The sequence below is a fragment of the Peromyscus maniculatus genome, chromosome 1 (assembly GCF_049852395.1).
Source record: "Peromyscus maniculatus bairdii isolate BWxNUB_F1_BW_parent chromosome 1, HU_Pman_BW_mat_3.1, whole genome shotgun sequence".
Lineage (NCBI taxonomy): Eukaryota > Metazoa > Chordata > Mammalia > Rodentia > Cricetidae > Peromyscus > Peromyscus maniculatus.
This window is the reverse complement of record NC_134852.1, coordinates 53,263,631-53,284,734: the sequence shown is the minus strand read 5'-3', so window position 1 is coordinate 53,284,734 and position 21,104 is coordinate 53,263,631. Positions and strand designations below refer to the sequence as shown.

The window sequence follows — 21,104 nt, the reverse complement described above, 5'->3', positions numbered from 1 at the left end:
TGTGTGCACAGCATGCAAGAATTTGAGGCCATCCTGGTCTACATAGGGAGTTCCAGGCTAGCTAGGGCTACACAGTGAGACTTTGTCTCAAAGGGGGGGGGGGGCGTACACTGGAGAGATGGCTCAGCAGCTAAGTGACCAGCTGCTCTTCCAGAGGACCCGGGTTCAATCCCAGCACCCACATGGCAGCTTATAACCAGCAACAGATCCAGGGGATGTGATGCCATTTTCTGGCCTGTGAGAGCACCAGGTACCACACATCCAGGCAAAACACACACAGTGGGTAAAGTCTTTAAAAGGAGGTGTAGAGTGAGGATGATCTGGGAGATGGCCGCTTGTCGGCCACACGTCGGGTGTTGGATTCTAACCCCAGCACTATAACAAACCAAAAACTTATGCCCAAGTTCAGATGCCATCCATACTATGTCTTGGCTGTGTGGTCTTAAGTCCCGTGACATCACAGAGTCTCTACGCCTGCATCTGTAATAAAGATGATTAAAACGGTACCAATTCCCGAGGGCTGGGAGGTTTTCAGAAGGGATAAGATGTGTGAACATGAATCCTGTCATGGTGGGCCAATCACCCCAACCAGGAAAGTGCTCCCTGGGACGCTGCGTCACATGTCCTGTGGCGTGATGCCCCTGAGGTTGACCAATTGACCTAGTTCACCATCCTCTCACTGTGGCACAAGCCTGCCGTGACAACCCCCCCCCCCCCCCCCCGACACACACACACACACGGTCTGCCTGCTTCTCAGGGTAGAAGAAGGTGCTTTTGCTCACCATCTCCACCCACCCTGTTCTCTCTTCCTCTTTCCTCCAAACTTGTCTCACCCCAGCTTTGGTCCAAATCCACTTCTGCAGCTGGGGAGTCGGCTTCAGGGACGTTTGCCAACGAGTCTGACAACCCAAGTCCCATCCTCGGACCCACATGTCTGTAGGGTGTCCTCTGACCTCCACATTCGCCCTCTCCCAAATAAATATTTTTCAGAAAGCCAATTTTTGGCAGTTTCCCCAGGAGTCAGTCTCTCTTTCTTTGCCTTGTCCCCAATCTTGTGATCTGCCTTTGAAAACATTTTTATTTAGATGCATGACTGGTTTGCCTGCATGTATGTCTGTGCACCACGTGTGTGCCTGGTGCCCAAGGACCTCAGGAGAGGGGGTCAGAGCCCCTGGACCTGGAGTTGCAGATGGTTGTGAGCTCCACTGTGGGTGCTGGAAATGGAACCTGGGTCCTCTGGAAGAGCAGCCAGTCCTCTTAATGTCTGAACCAGATTTCCAGCCCTCAAATAAATATTTAAAAAATACTTTTAAAGGTTCCCCCCCCCCCCCCCCGCCAGGCTGTGGTGGCGCACCCCTTTAATTCCAGCACTCAGGAGGCAGAGACAGGCGGATCTCTGTGAGTTCGAGGCCAGCCTGGTCTACAGAGAGAGTTCCAGAACAGCCAGGGCTACACAGAGAAACCCTGTCTAGGAAAAAAAAGTCTTTTTTTTTTTTTTTTTTTGCCCCCTACTCTGCTCTGGTCACTTGGCCCTTTACCGACGTCATCCACACACCATGGCTTCTTGCTCCATAGGACCTGCCACCATGCTTGCTGGAATCCCAGATCCTCCTGTCACGACTGCATGGAATATCTGTTGTTAGAATTAACCTGATTACTTTCTTCCACAAGTTTAGTATGCCACCAAACTACCCATGAGTTAATTGTCTTGAGAGTCATTGCGGTCCCGTCTCCCACAGCGCCAGTTAGAAGTTGCTTGCTACCAGTGCCCCCTAGTGGCCATACTTTCCTAACTGCAGCCTGTGCCGACGTGAAATCTCCTGGCTGTCTGGGCCCTCCCTCCTCTTTCCACCCACCCACCTATCATTCTTTCTTGTCTGGGTCCCATGTTGCCCAGGCTGCCCTCAAACTTCCTATTTAGCAGAGGACGACTCTGAACTCCCAATTCTCCTGTATCCACCCCTTGAGTGCAGGAATTACTGACATGCAGCCGCTTGCCTGGTTGTGGGAGCTAGTTTCAAAACTATATATATTCCAAAGCTAGGTGTGGGTCAGTCCTGGAACTCTGGAGGCTGGGACAAGATATCAAGTTTAAGGCCAGACTGAGGTATGGCCAGAGCCTGACAAACCAAGTCCTTTGTCACCCCAAAGACGTGTTGCTTTATTGCCCCCCCCCCCCACAAACCCTGTCCATTCTGCAGAGCGGGCAGTGTAACAGCCCAGCAGCCACGGCCTGGCAGGGACTCGACCTGACAGGCAGTGAGGGGATGAAGAAAGGACAGACACATGGACACAGGCAGGAAAGCTGGGGCCAGGCGGGCCGTTGGAAGCTTCACGGGGGTCACTACTCAACAACTTGGAACTTCAGCACTTTCTCATGTGATAACATGGGTTAGCCTGAGTCAGTGGGAGGTCTCTGTGGCCGGCTGTCTCAGGCTGCACTTGCGAGTTTTGCACACGGTCAACACTGGCACTTGGAGCAAAGGAAGGTTTTGCCATCACTCAGAGCCTCAGCCTTGGGCAAAAGACTTGGCCACTCCCACGGGTCGATGTGGTTGTGTCTATGTCCAACAACACACATTCACTCAGGACTTTACACACTCACTCAAGTGTCTTCCTGAGCACGCCACCATATTATCAGGACGATCTTGAACTCCTGCTCCGAATCTCCACCTCCCAAGCACTGGAGTTTACAGGTGCAAGACGACCTCTGCTGATCACTGCCGCACCTAGCTCACAGGAGCCGATGATGCCAGCCGGGGTGGGGAGTAGACTCGGTACTCAGGCCCAGGGTAGGGCTGGAGGTTCAGAACTTCATCTGTGTCTCCCTGGCTGGCCCAAAGATTTGGGATGTGTCTTCTCCATGCCAGCACACAAGAACACTCTGCCGGACAAAGGCTGAGCCACAGTGCCCTCTGGTGGCCAGTCATTTCTATTCCTGATTGAATAAGGGTTTAGAACACCTTTACGCCTAGCACTCAGAAAGAATGAGGAGCAGAGGCAGGTAGATCCCTGAGTTCGAGGCCAGCCGATCTACAGCGTGAGTTCCAGGACAGCCAGGGCTACACAGAGAAACCATGTCTCAAAAAACATAAATAATGATAACATCGACAATAACATGGCATTGATCCCTCCAGCTATGATTGACAGGCATCAAGGATGAAAGAGACCAGAACACAGGGACCTTGCCCAGGGATCACGATCAGGGGGACAGGCCTCAAAACTGTCCACACACAGGTCATCCAGAAACACAGAAGCACTTTCAGGCAGCTGGGTCAGGAGCTCCTTAGGGGTATCGCATCACCCTCTGGGGTAAGTAAATATGCCTGTTCATATTCTGCTCCCCACCAGGGGGCCGTTCCACCTGCTATACAGCCAAAGCAGGTCCTGAATTCCGCTGCTCCTGCCTCAGCATCCCGAGAGCTGCCTATTAACCTTCCCTTTTCTCTGCCCGGGACTCTCCACTGGATGACATCCCTAACAGAGCAGCCCCCAACCTGGCCAACTCAGGTTGCTCCAGGGGTGTGGCCGAGCACAGCTGGCCACCTTACTTCTGCCTGCCGGGTGCCGGGTTTGGTGCGCCTCAGGGAGGCACAGGGGAGGGACAGTGGAGCAGGGAACTAACTGGGAATCGTATTCATTCATTCAGTGAGGACACAGCTATGAATAGGATGACAGACCCTTAGGAGAACCAGTGGTTTTTTGTTTGTTCGGTTTGTTTTTTATTTGTTTGTTTTAGTTTTTTGATTCAAGGCTTCTCTGTATAGCCCTGGCTGTCTTGGCACTTTCTCTGTAGATCAGGCTGGCCTTGAACTCAGAGATCTACTTACCTTTGCTTTCTGAGTGCTGGGATTAAAGGTATGAACTACCTGAGAACCAGCATTCTAATGAGTGGAGGCAGAGAGCAAACTAAAAGATTGTGTGTGTGTGTGTGTGTGTGTGTGTGTGTGTGTGTGTGTGTGTGTGTAATATAACAGGTATGATAAACATTCAGAAGAAAAGGTATTAGCTGGGCCGGGTAGCACAGACCTGTAATTGTAGCAGGCACAAGAGCTGAATAATGAACTCAAAGCCTGCTTAGGCTACAGCGTGAGTTCAAGACCAGCCTGGTCAACTTAGTAAGACCTATATCAAATAGAAAGTAAAAAGTGTGGCCAGTGAGATGACTCAGTGAGTAAAAGCCTTTGCCACCAAGCCTGGTGACCTGAGTTCTGTTTCTGGGGCTCACATGGCAGGAGAGAACTTCCTCCAGTAAGTTGTCCTCTGACCCCCACACGAGCACCATGAACTGGGGCGGGGTGCTGAGTAGGCATTCACACATGCACACAAAGTTGATTAAATATGTATTTTTTCAAAAAGTAAGACTGGCAAGATGGCAAGCCAGTCCTGAGGCCCCCAACTTCTGTTCCCAGAACCCACAGGATGGATGGAGACCCTGGTTAACTGTTGTCTGAGTTTGGGATGAGGGGATTTGCCGACGAGTGTAGTGTGCTCTAAGAGCTGGGAGGGTAACTCTGGCTTGGAACACAATCTGCTTTCTTTTCTTTTCTTTTATTTATTTATTTATTTATTTTTGTTTTTTGTTTTTTGAGACAGGGTTTCTCTGTAGCTTTGGAGTCTGTCCTGGACTAGCTTTGTAGACCAGACTGACCTTGAACCCACAGAGATCCACCTGCCTCTGCCTCCTGAGTGCTGGGATTAAAGGTGTGTGCCACCACCGCCTGGCTACAATCTGCTTTCTTCACAGTGGCCTACAAGACCTCCCACCATCCGCGTGGGTCATTGTTCATCTCAAACTTGTCTCACTTTTTGTTCACTTACAGTACCTTTCATTTTTTAAGATTTAGTTTTAGATACATTTATTTTATTTTCTCTGTATTAGTGTTTGCTTTCGTGTGTGTGTGTGTGTGTGTGTGTGTGTGTGTGTGTGTGTGTACCTTCTGTGTGTCTGGTGCCCACAGAGGCCAGAAGAGTATGTTAGACCCCTGAAGGTGATGTTACAGGTGATTGTAGGCAACCCAGCGGGGGTGCTGGGAACCGAACCTGGGTCCTTTGGAAGAAGAGGAAGAGCTTTTAACTGCTGAGCTTCCTTTCCAGCACCAGAATGTGAACTTCTTGAGAAGAGCAGTGACTTTGCCTTTTTATCATTGAAATATTCTCAGAGCCTGGGAGAGGGCTTACCATAGGCGCTCAGTCAATGAACAAAGACATTGATTCATACATACCCTTCTGTTCCAGGACAGCTTTACAGGTTAGAGTTACTCAGACAAACAGGCACAGAAAAAAATATTCCACATATCCTATGGCTCATCCACATCCCTTGGGGGTGGTGGTGGTGGTGGTGGTACAGGACTAGATAGTGGAAAAAGCCCCAGCTGGGAACCTAGCATCCCCTGAATGGGAAGGAAGGATGCTCTGGAGGGATGGCCCGCCCCGCCCTGTATCCCTAGCAACCAATGGGTGCGCCATCCTCCCAACGGCCCCTGGGACGTGTAGTCCCTGCAGGGGCGCCCTCGGGCGCCGCTGCGCGCCCCTAGACTCCAGGTCCCGTCGTGCGCCGGGAGGCGCGGGGATTGGCTGAGCCCCGCCCCCGGCCCGCCCCGCTTCGCTCGCGCCGCAGCCCCAAGAATGAATGAAATCGTAGCGCGCTGGGCGACAGAGCGGGCGGCGCAGGCCGAGCTGGGCCCGCGCGCGGCGGCAGCGGCGCCCCGGGCCGGAGGCGGCCCAGCCGAACGGGCCATGGCCACCGCCATTCAGAACCCGCTCAAGTCGTGAGTGTCCCCTCCCCAAGTCCGGACCCCTTCCCTCAGGAGCTGGTCCTCCCCCCCGCACGCCCCGGGGCTGGGGTGGGGGACGCAGCGCGTGGATGGCATGGATGGTACTCGGGGACCCCCTGTGCGCCCCCACTCCCCTGCGAGCCTTCCACCCCCTGTCGCCTCCTGGGGTTAGGTACGGGAGCCCTTCTGGGTCGCGAGGGCTCCTCTTCTTTGTCGCTGTCAGTGAAGGAATGTGGCGCGGGCTAGGGGGTGGCGGAGGCCGTGTCCCCACCCAGAGTGGGGGTAGGGGCTTCGCTCGCCTACTCCATCTCTGCTCCTCGGCGTCTTGCGGGGTGGGGAGGTGCACGACTGCCCTGGGCGGGTGGGAGGTACCAACCTCTAAGTGCGGACCGGGATCCTCACGCATCTCTCCACCTATTCCCCTCATTAAAAGCACCATCCTCTTGTCGGGTCTTTCTTCCGGAACCCCGCGGCTGCAGAGTGGGAGCCGAGACCATCCCCGTTTAAGTCCTTGCTGTCTCCTCTCTTTGCTCCGGGGTCTCCAAAGACTTAGAAGTCCCGACGTCTCGGTCAGCTCGGACCGTGGCAACCCTCCTTCTCCCCGCCCATAGGCATCTAACGCGAGCACCTCCCATCCCCTGAGGACCGGTGCTTAGGGAGCCGGGGCCGGGAGCGCCTCCCTCTCCGGGAATTCCCTCCCTTTCGGCTCGTCGCTGCTCTCCTCGGAGCGCTGGCCTCCTGCTGGGCCCGGCGACTGGGAACCGGGACGCCTGGGTCGGAGGCTAGCCCCTCCCCGTCCCTCCTCGCTCTTTGCCACCCGACGCCGCCTTCTCCTTTTTATATCTCCCTCTCTGTCCTTCCTCGGGATCACGGACCCCCGGGTCTCTCCACCCCCCTTTCCCTGGCGGTGACAGCCGGCTACGAGTGACAAGAGCGTGGCCGCTCCCGCCCTCTCTCCCTGCAGGAGAGCGGCACTCCCCTCCCCCGCTCCCCCCCACCCCCCGCTCCCTACCGGGCGGAGGAGGCGGAGGGCGAGCGCCCGCAGCGCCGCACAAAGGGGCCGGGGCTACCTCCCCCTTTCCCCACCCCCTGCGCTTATAGACTTGACCTTGAGCCTGGAGCCGTTGGGGTGACAGGGGGCGTGCGCCCCCCCCCATCCACCTACAGAAGGGTTGTTTGAACCAAAACCCTTCCCAGTTGCTTCTGGTTTCTGGAGGGGGGGGCATGAGAGTTAGGGGGGCAGGGATTTATAGGCAGCGCCTACAAGGGAGACCGTCTGGTGCCTGGGTCAGTGTGAGGGGGAGGGCAATGGTAACATTATGCTTCCCCCTGACTCTAAGTCACACACACAGAGGTCTGTCTTTTGGAGGGGCATCCTGACATCGGTGTGTACTGGAGTTCCAATCTGGGTTGGTGAGTCCGCAGACAGCGGAGGAAGTGTGCTGGATGTGCACTCTGCAGGAGAATAGAGTGCAGTCAGAGGGGATGGGCTCTTCTGCTTAACTTCCAAAGGGCCTGTCGGGCTGGAAGTGGGGACACACTCGTCCCTAAGGAATGCCAGAGCCACAGGTCGTGGTGGCACACGCCTTTAATCCCAGCACTATGAGGCAGACGCTGGTGGATCTCTGCCAGCCTGGTTTAAACAGTGAGCTCCAGGCCAGCGATGGCTAGAGCCAGATCCCCTTGGGAAGGAGAGTCCTTTGGCTCCAGCTTTAGTCCTTCCTGCCTGAATTCACACTTGGCTTGAGGCCACCGGTTCCTGCTCGGGGCCTCAGTGTTACCGAGTGTGGGTTGGGCCGCATAACTGTTCCTGTTACCTCATGGGGGCAGCAGCGAGGCTCCTGGAGGTTGTGAGTTAGTTACAGATACGATCTTAGGGGGCTCTGCAGGGCTTTTTAGTTTTGTGGGGTTTTGTTTGTTTTGTTTTGCTTTGCTTCCAAGACAGACTCTTAAAAACTCTCTAGCACAGACTGCCCTCCAACTCCAGTCTCAGCTCTCTGAAGGCTAGGTTCACGTGTCGAGCCACAGGACCTCACTAGAAAGCCTGGTCCAAAGTATTGATTACTACTATGAGCACAGATAGTGATTGCTATTATAACACAGGGCACTGGACTCTGGGACAGGAGTATCGTTTGGGCAACTGGGAGGACTGGGAGGCCAAGTTCTGAGGAGAGTGTGTGAGGAAGAGTCTGATGTGGACAGGCGGGGGGAGGGGGGGTGGGGGTGGGGAGCCAGGCCGGTTCCTAGCCACAGCCCGGACTTCTGAGGTGACCGGACACCTTCTCCACTCAGGGGAGGGCCTGGCCTGGGGCAGGAGTGTGAGGGCAGGGCGAAGGCAGAGGTGTGGAACCCGGGGAGGGTGTGCTGGGGACCTGGTGTGTGGTGGGGGGCGAGAGAAAAGTGACGGACCCTCCATGGCAAGGTGGGGTGGGCACCGCTGGGGTCTGGAGAGGAGGCTGAGTGAGGGGTGCCAGCATCCCTTATTTAATTCTGGGCAGGAAGTGAACCAGGCGCTCTACCTATGCTGGGATGGGTCAAGGCCTTGGATGGCTTAGGTGGGTGGATGGGACATTTGTGGGAGGGAGCTAAGTCTAGAGGTATGTGTAGTTCAGGAAATCTTGAGGCGTATAGGGAGGGGTGGACCACCCCCTGGTGGACAAGGGTGTATTTGTCTTAACACTTGATATGCTAATTTATGCAGCCACTCAAATCAGAATGCTGTTATTCCCCAGAGGGTGGGGCTGCCTGTGTGTGTGTGTGTGTGTGTGTGTGTGTGTGTGTGTGTGTGTGTGTGTGTGTCTCAGTAATCAGCTCATTCTCTGGGGCTCTGTTGGGGTAGGAGAGGAGACAAGGCTCCCGTGGGGATGGATGACTAGGTGAATGGGTCTTTGGACATTGCCTCCACACAGCCGTCAGGGCCAGAGAGCAGGTAAGGTTTCTCCTCAGGATCTCAAAGTCCTTGTCTGGAAAATAAGGAGAGTCCTAGTTTAGCACTTGGTGGGCAGTAAGTATCACTCAGCATCTAGTTGTTGAACACCTACTAGGGCAGACATTATTTTTCTATCACTTAATGCCCTGGTACAAATCAGATCCTCCTTGTAGATATCTTCTCTGTGGAATAAATGAATTTATTAGTACCTGCCAGGTACTATTTCTTCATCTGGGACCACGATCGAACCCATGGGCTCTCAAATACTTTCTTTTACCAGAACTGAACCCAAGCCTTGCTTTGAAAACTTGATAGCAGCTGGTGTGGAGTCACACACCTTTGGGAGGCAGAGGCAGGAGTGTGAGGCCAGCTTGGGCTGAGCAGCAAGATTCTGTCACTAAAACAGCCTCTTACCTGTTACCCATCTAACCTTCAGTCCGATGAGGCTTTATAACCATTTCCTAAAGGAGGAAACAGGCCCAGAAAGGTTAAGTCATGCGCCCGAGGTCCTGTCAGCGAGGATTGGAGCCCAATCCGGCAGTCCTGCGGAGGAGTGGACCGGGGTGCCCGCGAGAGTCAGCCCTGGGACACGATGGGTTCTCTGGAGTTTGGAGGGGCTTGGGGGAGAGGTGGCGTCTACGCCGGCATGCGGGTGACTCCGCTGGGTGGGTACCTGCGAGGTGCGCGCCTGTGGCTGGGCGTGAGTGAAGGTATGTGAGTGGGGTGTGTGGGAGCCTGCGAGTGTAGTGTGAGTGTGTGTAAGCTGCCATGTGCGCGTGTGTGCGTGCATGCGTCTGTGCACGTGGGACTGGGGAGTGCGTGTGAGTGAGCGTGTGTGAAGGTCTGCGTGATCCTCCATCCCCCTGGGTCTGAGGACCCGCCGGGGACTACCACTCCCGGCATGGCCTGGTCGGCCCGCCCCACCGTCCTGATTGGCTGAGATCCGCGTGCTCCCGCCCCCCGGGAATGAATGGATGGGCGGCCTCAGCGCCCGCCCGACCGCTGGGAGGACCGACCCGGCAGGGACCTGCTGGGGGCAGGACCCGGGGAGCAAGATGGCCACGGTCATCCCCGGCCCCCTGAGGTGGTGCGGGCGGGCGCGAGGCGGGGGAGTTGGCGCGGGCGGGTCTGCGCGGCCGCGCGCGCGCGTGTGTGTATGTGTGTGTGTGTGGCCGCTGGGGGTGGGGCCGCTGGGGTGTCAGGGGGCTGTCACCGTGTGCGGGGGTGCGAGCGTGTGTGACTGTGGGTGTCTGGCAAGAATGATGTCCGACGCGTTGCTCCTGGACCGGTGGAGGACGTGGGGGAGGGGTCTCCCAGGCTTTTTAGGGGAAGGGAGTCGTGTCCCCTCCCGGGGATGCCGGGGTTTGAAAGAGGGGCAATGGCTTAGGGAAGCTGGGGCCCGAGTACACTCGAGTCCAATCCACGCTACCTTTGTCTTGGGGTGTGGAGTGTGTTGTGCGACTTGTGTATTGCTTTTTTGTTTTCCGGCTGAATGTGTGGGTATGTGTGTGATTTCTTTTATTCTGCACTACCTCCGTGACTATTTGGGTCTCTGAGTGTGTGCACATGTCTGGTGAAGCTCCGGGCTTTGGATAGGGAGGTGCGGATGACATGGGCAGACCTGACTGTCCCTCTGTTTCCAAGGCGTGTAGCTGTGTTTGGGAATGTGTTTTAAATTTGGGTTTCTGTTTTGCCCGGGTGTGAATGCGTGTATGTGTACCTGTGCAGATCTCTGTGATTTCTTTGTATCATTGTGTGTTTGACATAGTGTCTTTGGATAGATGTGTAAGCGCATATGTAACTGTTTCTGGAGTCCCTGTCTTTGGACACTGTCTGACTGTTGCGATGTGTGTGTGTAGTGTGTTTCCATGTTGTGGGTCTTTGTGGATAATTTGTTTATCTTGTGGTCTTTGGATATATGATGTGCATAGGTAGTTCTGTGGTCTGTTTCTGATTTGGAATATCTGTTCTGCAAGAGATCGTGTGTGTGTGTGTGTGTGTGTGTGAGAGAGAGAGAGAGAGAGAGAGAGAGAGAGAGAGAGAGAGAGAGAGAGAGAGAGAGAGAGAGAGAATTTGTTTGCTTCTCCTTTGTGAATATTGGGATATGTTTCTCTTTGTGTGAATCCCGTGTGACCATGTGCGATTTGTTTGTTTTGGGCGTTTGGCTACGTTCATGTGTGGATGGGTCCCGGTGTGTCTCGGTCTGTTTCTGTATTGTCTGCGAACACTTCTTAACCTGAGACATAATCAAGTTCCAGGTAGCTGCCTCCCCGCCAGCACCCTGCCCCGCCCCTGGGTCCGGAGGGGTGGGAGGAGGGGGAGGTGAAGGTGGACCAGGCTGCTCTGCCCTTTGCGGACCAGCGGAACGGGCGGCCAGGGGAGGGTGCCGGGCCTCCCCGCGCCAGCCCTTGCTGACAGCCGCCCGCCCGCTGCTCGCCCGCCCCCGCAGCCTCGGCGAGGACTTCTACCGGGAGGCCATCGAGCATTGCCGCAGCTACAACGCGCGCCTGTGCGCCGAGCGCAGCCTGCGCCTGCCCTTCCTCGACTCGCAGACCGGTGTGGCCCAGAACAACTGCTACATCTGGATGGAGAAGACCCACCGCGGGCCTGGTACCCGCCGCGAGGCTGGGGCGGGGCGGGGCCTGCGTCCCGGGACCTCACTCTGACAGCCTTTCTTCTCCAGGTTTGGCCCCGGGACAGATCTACACTTACCCCGCCCGCTGTTGGAGGAAGAAACGGAGACTTAACATCCTGGAGGACCCCAGGCTGCGGCCCTGCGAGTACAAGATCGGTGGGTGGAGCTGTGCCCCGACCGCCCCCACCCCCGCGCCTCCCGTGCCCCCTTTCAAGTCCTCAGCCCCACTGCAGCACAGCCAGAATGTAGCCTTTATTTCCCCGAGTGTCTCCACAGCAGGCTGTCTGCCCTCGATGTCTTGAGTTACTTCCTTTGAGTTACTGAGGCTTCCAGCTGTACCTGCTATGTGGGTCATGGCGGAGCAGGTGTAGGGAGGACATCGTGTTATCTGTCTAGATGTATCAAGTCTGACTGTATCTGCTCCCCGGTGAGCTGGGATACACCCATGCTGTGTTTCTTTCTGTGGGTGCCCGAGGGTGTCTGGCTATCTGTGTGGGTGGGTGAGTTAGTCATGTTTCTCGACCTGTGGGTTGCGACCTTTTATCAGGTATCCTGTATATCAGCTATTTACATCAAGATTCCTAACAGTAGCGAAACGACAGTTATGAAGTAGCAATGAAATGATTTTATGGCTGGGGTCACTACAACATGAGGGACTGTAGTCAAGAGTCACAGTGGGAAAGTTGAGAACCAGAGTTGAGTGTCTAATTGCAACTGTTGCTGAGTGGATTCGAATGCAAGTGAGGGTATGTGTCGGAAGGTGTGTGTGTGTGTGTGTGTGTGTGTGTGTGGTGGGTCTGGGTATATCTAACTCTTCTAGGGGTATATATGGTTCCATCAGGGCATCCTCTTGGGGTCCTGATGTTGTGGAGTTGCTATAGGAGACTCCCGGCTTGATTCTGTGTTAGGTGTTTGTTGAGGTGTGTGATAGTTCATAGACTGGAGTTAGTATTTCCCAGTGTGTTCAAGAAAGGTTTCTTCTCTTTGTGTGTGTGTGTGTGTGTGTGTGTGTGTGTGTGTGTGTGTGTGTGTGTGTGAAGGTCTACTTGTATCAGGAGAATGGGAGTACTGGCTGGCCGTGTCTTCCTGTGTGTAACAGACTATCAAGTGGACTGCCTGTATTTCTCTGTGTACGTGCGTGGGCACACTTGAATCCTTGGGGATGTCTGTGAGTGTCCCAGTGTATCATAGGACCTGCCTGTGTCTTCCTAATTAGTGTGGGTCCAGGTTTATCTGTGGCTCTGCCATATCCTTCTGAGTTCCTCTGTATCCCAGGGCTTAATTGTGTGTTTTCTGTGTGTCCAGCTGTATTCAAAGGTCTGGTGTGGTGACTGTCTGTCTGTATGTCCCGCATGCATGTCTGTGTGTATCCTTTCAAATGTCTAACTTTCTCTGGCTGGCCTTTCACTACGCAGGTGTTTCTGAGGGTCCATATTGTTTGCGAGGGTTTCTGGGTATATTCAGTATTCTGGTCTTGTCTTCTTTAGAGAGGAGAGCTGAGGGTGTGGCTCTGTCTCCCCAGGGTCTGGGCACGCTTTCCAGGGCCTGAGGTTGAATCCTTATGTCTTTGTTGGCTGAGTGTGGGAGAGCCCTGTCCCTGCCACGGGACCAAGTTCTCTTCCCTCCCACCACAACCTGGCCCTCTAACCACAGCCTCCTCAGCTGACACCACTTTCCCTGTGGACTGCCCCCAGATTGTGAGGTACCCCTGAAGAAGGAGGGTGGCCTTCCGGAAGGGCCGGTCCTCGAGGCTCTGCTGTGTGCTGAGACAGGAGAGAAGAAGGTGGAGCTGAAGGAGGAGGAGGCCATCATGGACTGTCAGGTAGGAGCCCCGCCCTGGCTGCAGGCCGCTCTCACCCTGGCTCCACCCGGCTCCACAGGGCCTCTGGGTGCCCCGCGTCTCCATCTCCCGGAACACCTCTGCTTGTAGAAGGCTCCCTGATGCTCCCCCGCCCCACCTGCAGCACATCAGTGCCCCCACCTTCTTGACCCCCCAATCTCCCTTCTACTGGGCCCAGAAACAGCAGTTGCTGGAGTTTCCGCATGATCTCGAGGTAGAAGACTTGGAGGAAGACATTCCCAGGAGGAAGAACAGGGCCAAAGGAAAGGTATCTTCCGGAAGCTTCTCCCCACCACCTCCTCCCCAGAGCTGTATGTAGGAGTAGCGGGTTTTATACCCATTTTTATGGATGAGAAAATCAAGACTCAGTGGATATTATAAACATTTGCAAAAAAAAAAAAAAAAAAAAATTGGAGCTTGTGCTGTGGATCAGAACTGTCTGCAGAGCTGGGTGTGGTGGTCCACACCTGGGAGGCTGAGGCAGGAGAATTGCCTCAAGTTTGAGATAAGTGAGTTCCAGACTATTCTGAGACAAGTGAGTTCCAGACTATTCTGAACTACATAAAGAGACCCTGTGCAAAAACATAAAAAAAAAAAAAAAAAAAAATCCTAAACCAAACCAACCACCCACACAACACCTATACACACACAAAACAAACAAGCAAAAACCTTCTGCCAGATGCCCTTAACTCCAGCCCTCAGGAGGCAGAAGCAGGCAGATCTCTGAGTTCGAGGCCAGCCTGATCTACAGAGAGAGAGAGTTCCAGGATAGCCAGGGCTACCCAGAGAAACCCTGTCTCAAACAAAACAAACAAAAACAAACAAAGCAATGAAGAAGTGTTAGAACACACCTTTTCTCTCAGCACTAGAGAGGCCCAGGCAAGAGGATCTCTGAGGCCAGCCTGGTCTGCGCAGTGAGTTCCAGGACAGCCAGGGCTGCCGAGACCTCGTCTCCAAACAGCAACAGCGAAAAGACTTGTCTTCAAAGTTGTACTGAGAGACGTTCGAAGGCTCATAGCTAGAGAGTTTGCCCAGCTTCACGTGGAGATTTAATTGCTGTTGTTCAGTGCTGGGACGGAACCCAGAGTCTGATAGTCACATGATACCTGCTCTGTCACTGAGCCACACCCCCAGTACTGAAAAGAAAAATTAAAGGTTTGTTTCAGTTTGACTTTCAAGTCTAAATGAAGAAGCCTAGTGAAAGCATGGTAGGTAGCATGTACCCATAACCCAGAGGCAGGAGGCTCGGTGCTCGGCCAGCCTCTCCTACATAGTGAGTGCCAGGCCAGCCAGGGCTCCATAGTGAGACCCTGTCTCAAACAACAGCAACAACAAACAAACGCAGAAACCCCAAGAATGATGAGCTTTTCTCTGGTTTTCTGGGCTCCTTACTCCCAACCCTCCTCCCCGCAGGCATATGGCATTGGAGGTCTTAGGAAACGCCAGGACACCGCTTCCCTGGAGGACCGAGACAAGCCGTACGTCTGTGATAGTGAGTTCTGCAGAAGGGAAAGAGAGGGAGTGTGGGACCCAGTGACCTCAACATTATGGCCCTTGTTCTGGTCCTGGGTCCTGGGAGAAGGGGGTGCTCTTTGAGAGAGGGGATGGTGTGATCCGGGAGGCCAGGGTGGAGGAGGTGGCCCTAGAGTCTGACAGCTACCCACTCACTCCTCCTCCAGTCTGTGGGAAGAGGTATAAAAACCGTCCAGGGCTCAGCTACCACTACACCCACACCCACCTGGCTGAGGAGGAGGGAGAGGAGCACGCCGAGCGCCACGCCCTGCCTTTCCACCGGAAAAACAACCATAAACGTGAGTTGGAGGGTCAGGGCTGGTGGGTGAGATGTCCAGCGGTGGGGTGGGGGCAATGGAGCCTGGCAGTGGCTGGGGAAGGGGAGGTGGGGGCACATTAGACATTTCTGGAAAATCTCCAGCTTAACGGTTCCCTCCCCCACCGACCATAGGGATGCTGGCTCTGGGGTTGCCATGACAACCAACCATCTCCTTCCTCTCTCTCTCTCTCTCTCTCTCTCTCTCTCTCTCTCTCTCTCTCTCTTTCTCTCTCTCTCCCCCTCCCTCCCCTTCCTCTCTCCTCTCTCCTTCTCTCTCTCCCTCACTCCCTTCCCGGGCATAATATTTCTGGGTCTGATTTATTGTTTCAATTAGAGCTTGGAGGGGGGGTTGATAGATGACTCCCCTTCCCTCTCTGGGCCTCCCTTGTTCCCTTCTCTGCTATCTAGGGTCCAAGGGCAAGGCCAGTGGCCCCCAGGGTCCTAGACACCCACCCACACCCGTTCCATGCCGTGACAGCTGAGCCATGGGGGAAGGGACCTGTCTCTCACCTGTCCCTCAGAATGAGCTCAGCAGCCTCAAGCCAGGCCCAGAACCTCCTGTGCTCTGAAAGTGTCTTCCCGAATAGGTTTCCATACAGGTCTCTCAGAACTGCCTGCTAACTGTTGACCTCGGCAACCTAACTTGGGGGTGCACACACATGATGGGGAGGCAGTCTTGGGCTTTCGCTAAGGTTGTACCTATTTCCCACACTCGTACCCAAATAAAGAGAACATTTAGTTATCCCAAGACAAGAATTTTGGTGAGGCTTAGTTTCCCCTCCCCCAGCTTTTTTTTGCTACTTCCCAGTGCCTGGGCCAAGGGTCCACCCCTGGGGCTGGGGCTGGGGACAGATGGGACCTTGCCTGTGGTAAGAGCCCCTTTCTGTCCCCCCACCCCCAGAGTTTTACAAAGAATTGGCCTGGGTCCCCGAGGCACAGAGGAAACACACAGGTAGGGACACCTCCCCCCACCCCGACTTCTGCAGCAGTCTTTGACTGGGGTGCCCCACCTGTCCTGTGCCCACCGCTGCCTGCTGTCTTTCAGCCAAGAAAGCGCCAGACGGCACCGTCATCCCCAATGGCTACTGTGACTTTTGCCTGGGGGGCTCCAAGAAGACTGGGTGTCCTGAGGACCTCATCTCCTGTGCAGATTGTGGGCGATCAGGTGGGCAACCTCACCACAGTTTACTGTAAGGTGTGGGGAGGGGACACCCCCCAGTCTGGATTTGGGGAATGGGAGGCGAGGGAGTGAAGACTGTATCCAGCCCGTCCAGGGCACAGTGGTTTAGCAGAGCCTGGGGGCTGCCCCTGCTGCTGAGGACTGTGGGAAGCTGAGCAGGCTCACCGTAGGAACAGTATGAGGTGCCATGGCTTTGTGCTTTCCTGGCATGGAGAATGGAGAGAAGCTACAGAGGCATTGTGGGTAGGGAACTGAGGTATGGAAGTAATGAATTGCACCACCTGGGTGCTGTGGATAACCGGACAGAACTGTGGTTAATATAATGTGGTTTTTCTGGAGGCCTCACGGGTAGTAAGACTGGTCGCTTCAGCAGCGTGGGTAATGGGTTGTGGTTGTTACAGTATGGGTTGTCTCGGCAGCTTAATACAATGGAATGTGGATGTTATGGCATGGTGGGCTGGGGCTGTGAGATGCCGTGGGTGGGTACCAGGTGCTGTGGCCACTGGCGTTGGGCGCTGTGGGCAGTGGCTATGGCTGTTCGGCTGTGTGGGCTGCCGTGTCTGGCTCTGTGGGACGAAGCTGTAACTATTGGGTGTCGTAGGCAGTGGCTGTTAAACAGCGTGAGAGGTGTCGTCTGTCAGGCTCTGTGGACAGTGGCAGTGCTGTGTGCCGTGCACAGGTGTGTCTGTGCTGGTGTGGGACAAACAGCCAAACAGACAGACACCGCGGGAGTCGTCGTCGTGGCAGCTCGTCTGCTGGTGCCTGGTGTGGCATGGCCTGTGGTTTCACGGAAGCGAGGTGTGGGGACCGTGTTGTGGAAGCGGTTGCTATAGCACCCTGGCTGGGAGAAGGCGGCTGCCACGTTGCTGGGGTTAACACGAGGGCTGGCCGCTCCGCTGTGGGTATTGGAATGTGGCCGCCTAGTGCGGTGCTTAACAGACTGTGCTTGCCACAGTGTTGTGGGTGGTAGAACGTGGTTGCCACAGCACTGCGGGTAATGGAATGCGGTTGCCATGGTATTCTGGGGAGCAGAGTGTGGTTGTCATGGTGGCTGAGTAGGAGACTGTGGTGGCCAACACACAGCTGCTTGCCGGCAGTCCAGCTTCCGGATGTCCATCTGGGGGTAGGGTCCCACCACAAAGCTCATCTTGACCTCTGAGTCAGGGGTGGGGGTGGAGCCATGACTTCCCCAGGGGTGCCATGACTCGCTAACTGCATCGCTGCCCCTTGGTCCCCAGGACACCCCTCATGTTTACAGTTCACGGTGAACATGACGGCGGCTGTGCGGACCTACCGCTGGCAGTGCATCGAGTGCAAGTCCTGCAGCCTGTGTGGCACGTCAGAGAATGACGTGAGTGCCTGTCCCCCCTCCTGTCCCCCTCCCGTCCCTCCTCCTGTCCCCCTCCTGTCCCCCCTCCTGTCCCCCCTCCTGGGCACATCTCCGCTGTCCCCCCCTCCTGGGCACATCTCCGCTGCCCTTCCAGCCCGGCTCTGCTGCTTTTGCCCACGAAGTCTCAAGCCTTCCTTGCCCGTAAGCCCTGGGTGGCCAGCAGGAGTGTGCAGGCCTGCTGTCACCAGTGTCCTTTAAATCCCTCCTCCTCTGACACCTCCTGACCTCCCTTGGGGCTGGTGCTCTTGTTCCCACTACACATGGAAGAGGCTGAGCTCAGGGAGGGAGAATGATACCTGAGGTCACCCAGCCGAGAAAGTCGGTGGGACGGGATTTGAACCTGTACTCATTGCTCCCGAGTTGGTGTCGGACCGGCTGAGCATCACTTAGTACTCCGTAGTTACCGAGTCCGGAGGACACTCTGTGAGTGACAGGCGAGGCCAGTGGGCTCCATGGCACAGCCTGCCGAGCCAGCTCTCTCGGAAGGGCCCCTGGGACCTAGCCCCTGCCCCAGCCCCCCACCCCGGTCTCTGGTGCCCATGCCTCCAGGGTGCCAGCTGGGCGGGTCTCACCCCCCAGGACCAGTTGCTGTTCTGTGATGACTGCGACCGAGGTTACCACATGTACTGCCTGAGCCCTCCCATGGCGGAGCCCCCGGAAGGTGAGGGAAGAGGTGGGCGCCGCCTGGGGTGGGCGGGTTGGAACGCTGTCTTCCTGGCGGGCGGCAGAGACCATGTGCTCTGGGTGGGGGCAGGTGGGGGCGCCCTTCTTCGGCTGGAGTCTAATTCTGTCTCGTGGCTTCCCCCACAGGGAGCTGGAGTTGCCACCTCTGCCTGCGGCACTTGAAGGAAAAGGCCTCTGCCTACATCACCCTCACTTAGGCCTGGCTCCGCTTCCCCGGGACCTTTGGGTGGTGCTAACTTTCCTGGCTGCAGGAGCTCCTGGCTCTTCCCACTCGGCGTCCCCAGTGGGAGGGAGAGGGTGAAGCCCGAGGGGCCAAGGCGGTCTCCCTCCGCAAGTGGAATGTTACCCCGTGGGCGGGCGGGCGGGTCCAGTAGGGCTCCCCCTGCCCCCCTCTCCATCCCTTGGTAAATGGGCACCAGGGGCTTCTGCTCCCCTCAAAGCCATACCCCGCCTCTGGGCGGGCATAGGGGGGTAGTGGATGCCAGCTGGGGGCACGGAAAGAGCCTTTTTCTAAAGAAAAAGACAAAAAGTAAAAAAAAGAAAAAAAAAAGAAATTAATATATACAAAGAGTCCTATAAAGCCTGGCTGGGTGGCGGGGCACAGCTGAGTGTCTGCTGGGTACCGACTTTACCAGTTTCCTGACTGGCACCTCCCCACCCCGTTTCTGGAGTTGCAATTGTCTCAACTCCCCATCCGAGGTGGGTCCCATTCCTTCCTCACACCCAGGCCAGGGGGGCCCAGTGCCCACCCACTGCCCTCTCCCAGTACCCACCGTGGAGACTGCATGATGTGAACCGTGGTTCTGAAACCTTCCTGCCCTCCTTGATAGTGCCCCCTGCTCCCGCCCGCTGGTGCCCGCCAGGCCCTGGGCGTGCAGCTCGGGGAGGCCGGCGGGGCGGGGCGGGGCGGGGCAGGCGGGCGGGCGGCCGCCGCCGCTGCAGTGAGAAGCACAGATTGCAATGGACTCGTTTCCCCCCTCTCTTCTTAGCCCCTTCCCTGCCCGGCCAGGCCGGGCTGCCTCCTGCCCCACCTCGCTAGCCATTTTGGGGGTGGCGAGGGGGTGTGGTTGTTTCTTGTGGTTGTGTGTGTTTGTTGTTCGGGTTCTAAAAAGGGAAATTGAGACTGCAGGTGGGGGAGGTGGGGGGTCTGGGGGGTCTACCCCCAGCCCAGGAGTGCCCCCCTGCCACCGAGTCTCCTTTATTGCCTGCCTCTGCTGTGAATTAACTTGTTCTGTGTATTAAACTGGGCCTGACCCCTCTACCCATGACTGCCTCCTTCTCTAACCTCCTTCGGGTGTCACCAAGATGGGGAGCCAAGGGGCCTCACTGGGGCAGAAACCGCTGTGCTCGGCCCCCACCTCCTTGCCCCTACACCCTGCCTCCCTCTGGCTTTGTCCCAGCTCCTCCCGGTCTTGCTGCAGAGGAGAGGGGGATGGGGTGGAGGGGCTCCCACCCAGCCAGCTGTGGTTGCCCTAGCAACGGGCTGCTGCAGCTGCATCGGGAGGCAGGAGAGGGAGGTGGGAGTGAGGGCTGGGGGAAGGGAGGGCTGGAGAGGCCTGAAGGCAGCCCCCTCCCAGGCTCGGGTGGGGAGATGGCACCCCAGCATGGCTGGCTGTCACCTGGGATTCCCTGTCTTGGGTGTGGCTAAAAGTGAAGAAGGGCAGGACATCTCCAAATACAGGGATTCAAGGAGACGTGTGTGTGTGTGTGTGTGTGTGTGTGTGTGTGTGTGTGTGTGTGTGTGTGTAGAATCAGGGCACTGATCAGGGAGGAGGAGGATGCTGAGGTCACAAATTTACTGAATGAATAAAGGACAAAGCCGGAGAGATACACAGATGAAGAGAGCCCCCCCAGAATTTTGAGGGAAGAGGACGAGGATGGAGGACTAGTCTAGGAATTAAAAAAAAAAAAAAGGCCAGGCTCTGGCAAAAGACCAGGGGAGGGTGAAGTGGACGGCATTTCGGAGAAGCAGAACATTTACAAAGTCAGGAGGAAGCAAATGGATTAAGGAGCCACTCGGGGAGGGAGAGGCAAAGCCCCTAGACAATAGACAGGGCCGAGGAGGTGGACGGTGTTCTGTGGTTGGAAGGCAATGGTAGCACACCATGTGGCTCAGAATCCCAGCACTGGAGGCTGAGGCAGGAGGATGGTGAGTTACAGGTCACCCTGGGCTACGTTGTGAGCTCTGTCTTAAAAAAAGGGGTGGTGGTGGGGGGACAACAGAAATCTCCAGCGTGCCAGCCAGATGAGGCCAGAGACAGAGTGGCAGCCGGAGCAGAGGTGGGGGAGGAGGGAGTCTGAAAAACTGGGGCAAGAAGGGAAGGGACTGCAAGCAGTCCGGGCGCCATCAGGGCCTGGCGTGCGTGCGTGCGCGGAGCGTGCGAGCTGTGGGGTGTTGGGAGACGGTGGTGTGTCTCCCGGGCCAGGAGAAGATGTGAGAACAGTTTGTTCCCAGGTTCCCTCCCCGCTTGGCCCGGGTTGGTGGGGGGAGGGCAGGGCTGGAGGATGGGGCCCCGAGGAGGGTGGAGAGTGAGGATGTCTGAGAAGCTGGAAGGGCTTGATTCTCCACTGGATAAATGCAAACGCCTTTCGGAAGACATTTTTGGGGGGCAGGGGTGAGCGTAGAGTGCGGAGGAGGGTCAGAGTTGAGCTCAGACACAAAGAAGCCAAGGACAGCCAGTGTGGGGGTGCGGTCCTGTCCGGAGAGGCAGCGTGCACCCAGGAGGCGGGCCCTTGGGGTCTCCCGTGGAATGCCTGAGTCTGAAGTCAGTTTGCCTCGTGTCCCGCCCACCCGCACATGTCCACAGATCGCGTTTTAAGCTGCCCCCACCTCCCCTC

The 21,104-nt window shown here is 56.1% G+C and overlaps 1 protein-coding gene across 14 annotated transcripts; it reads left to right on the top strand.

The window, feature by feature from the left end:
• Positions 1-5,616: 5,616 nt before the first annotated feature.
• Positions 5,617-19,532, top strand: Dpf1 (double PHD fingers 1). 14 transcript variants are annotated; one of them, XM_016000564.3, is made up of 12 exons: positions 5,619-5,771; positions 11,156-11,316; positions 11,390-11,497; positions 13,036-13,163; positions 13,360-13,449; positions 14,595-14,673; positions 14,861-14,992; positions 15,914-15,964; positions 16,058-16,177; positions 17,431-17,543; positions 18,132-18,243; positions 18,393-19,532. In XM_016000564.3, the coding sequence occupies exons 1-12, from the start codon at positions 5,629-5,631 to the stop codon at positions 18,461-18,463; spliced, it is 1,308 nt and encodes a 435-aa protein (XP_015856050.2). In that variant the 5' UTR covers positions 5,619-5,628; the 3' UTR covers positions 18,464-19,532. The 14 variants fall into 14 exon arrangements, with proteins under 14 accessions (XP_042131851.1, XP_076434019.1, XP_042131832.1 ...); XM_006982002.4 differs by having other exon boundaries at positions 5,620-5,771; positions 18,162-18,243; XM_016000561.3 differs by lacking the exon at positions 5,619-5,771 and adding an exon at positions 9,505-9,793.
• Positions 19,533-21,104: the final 1,572 nt, after the last annotated feature.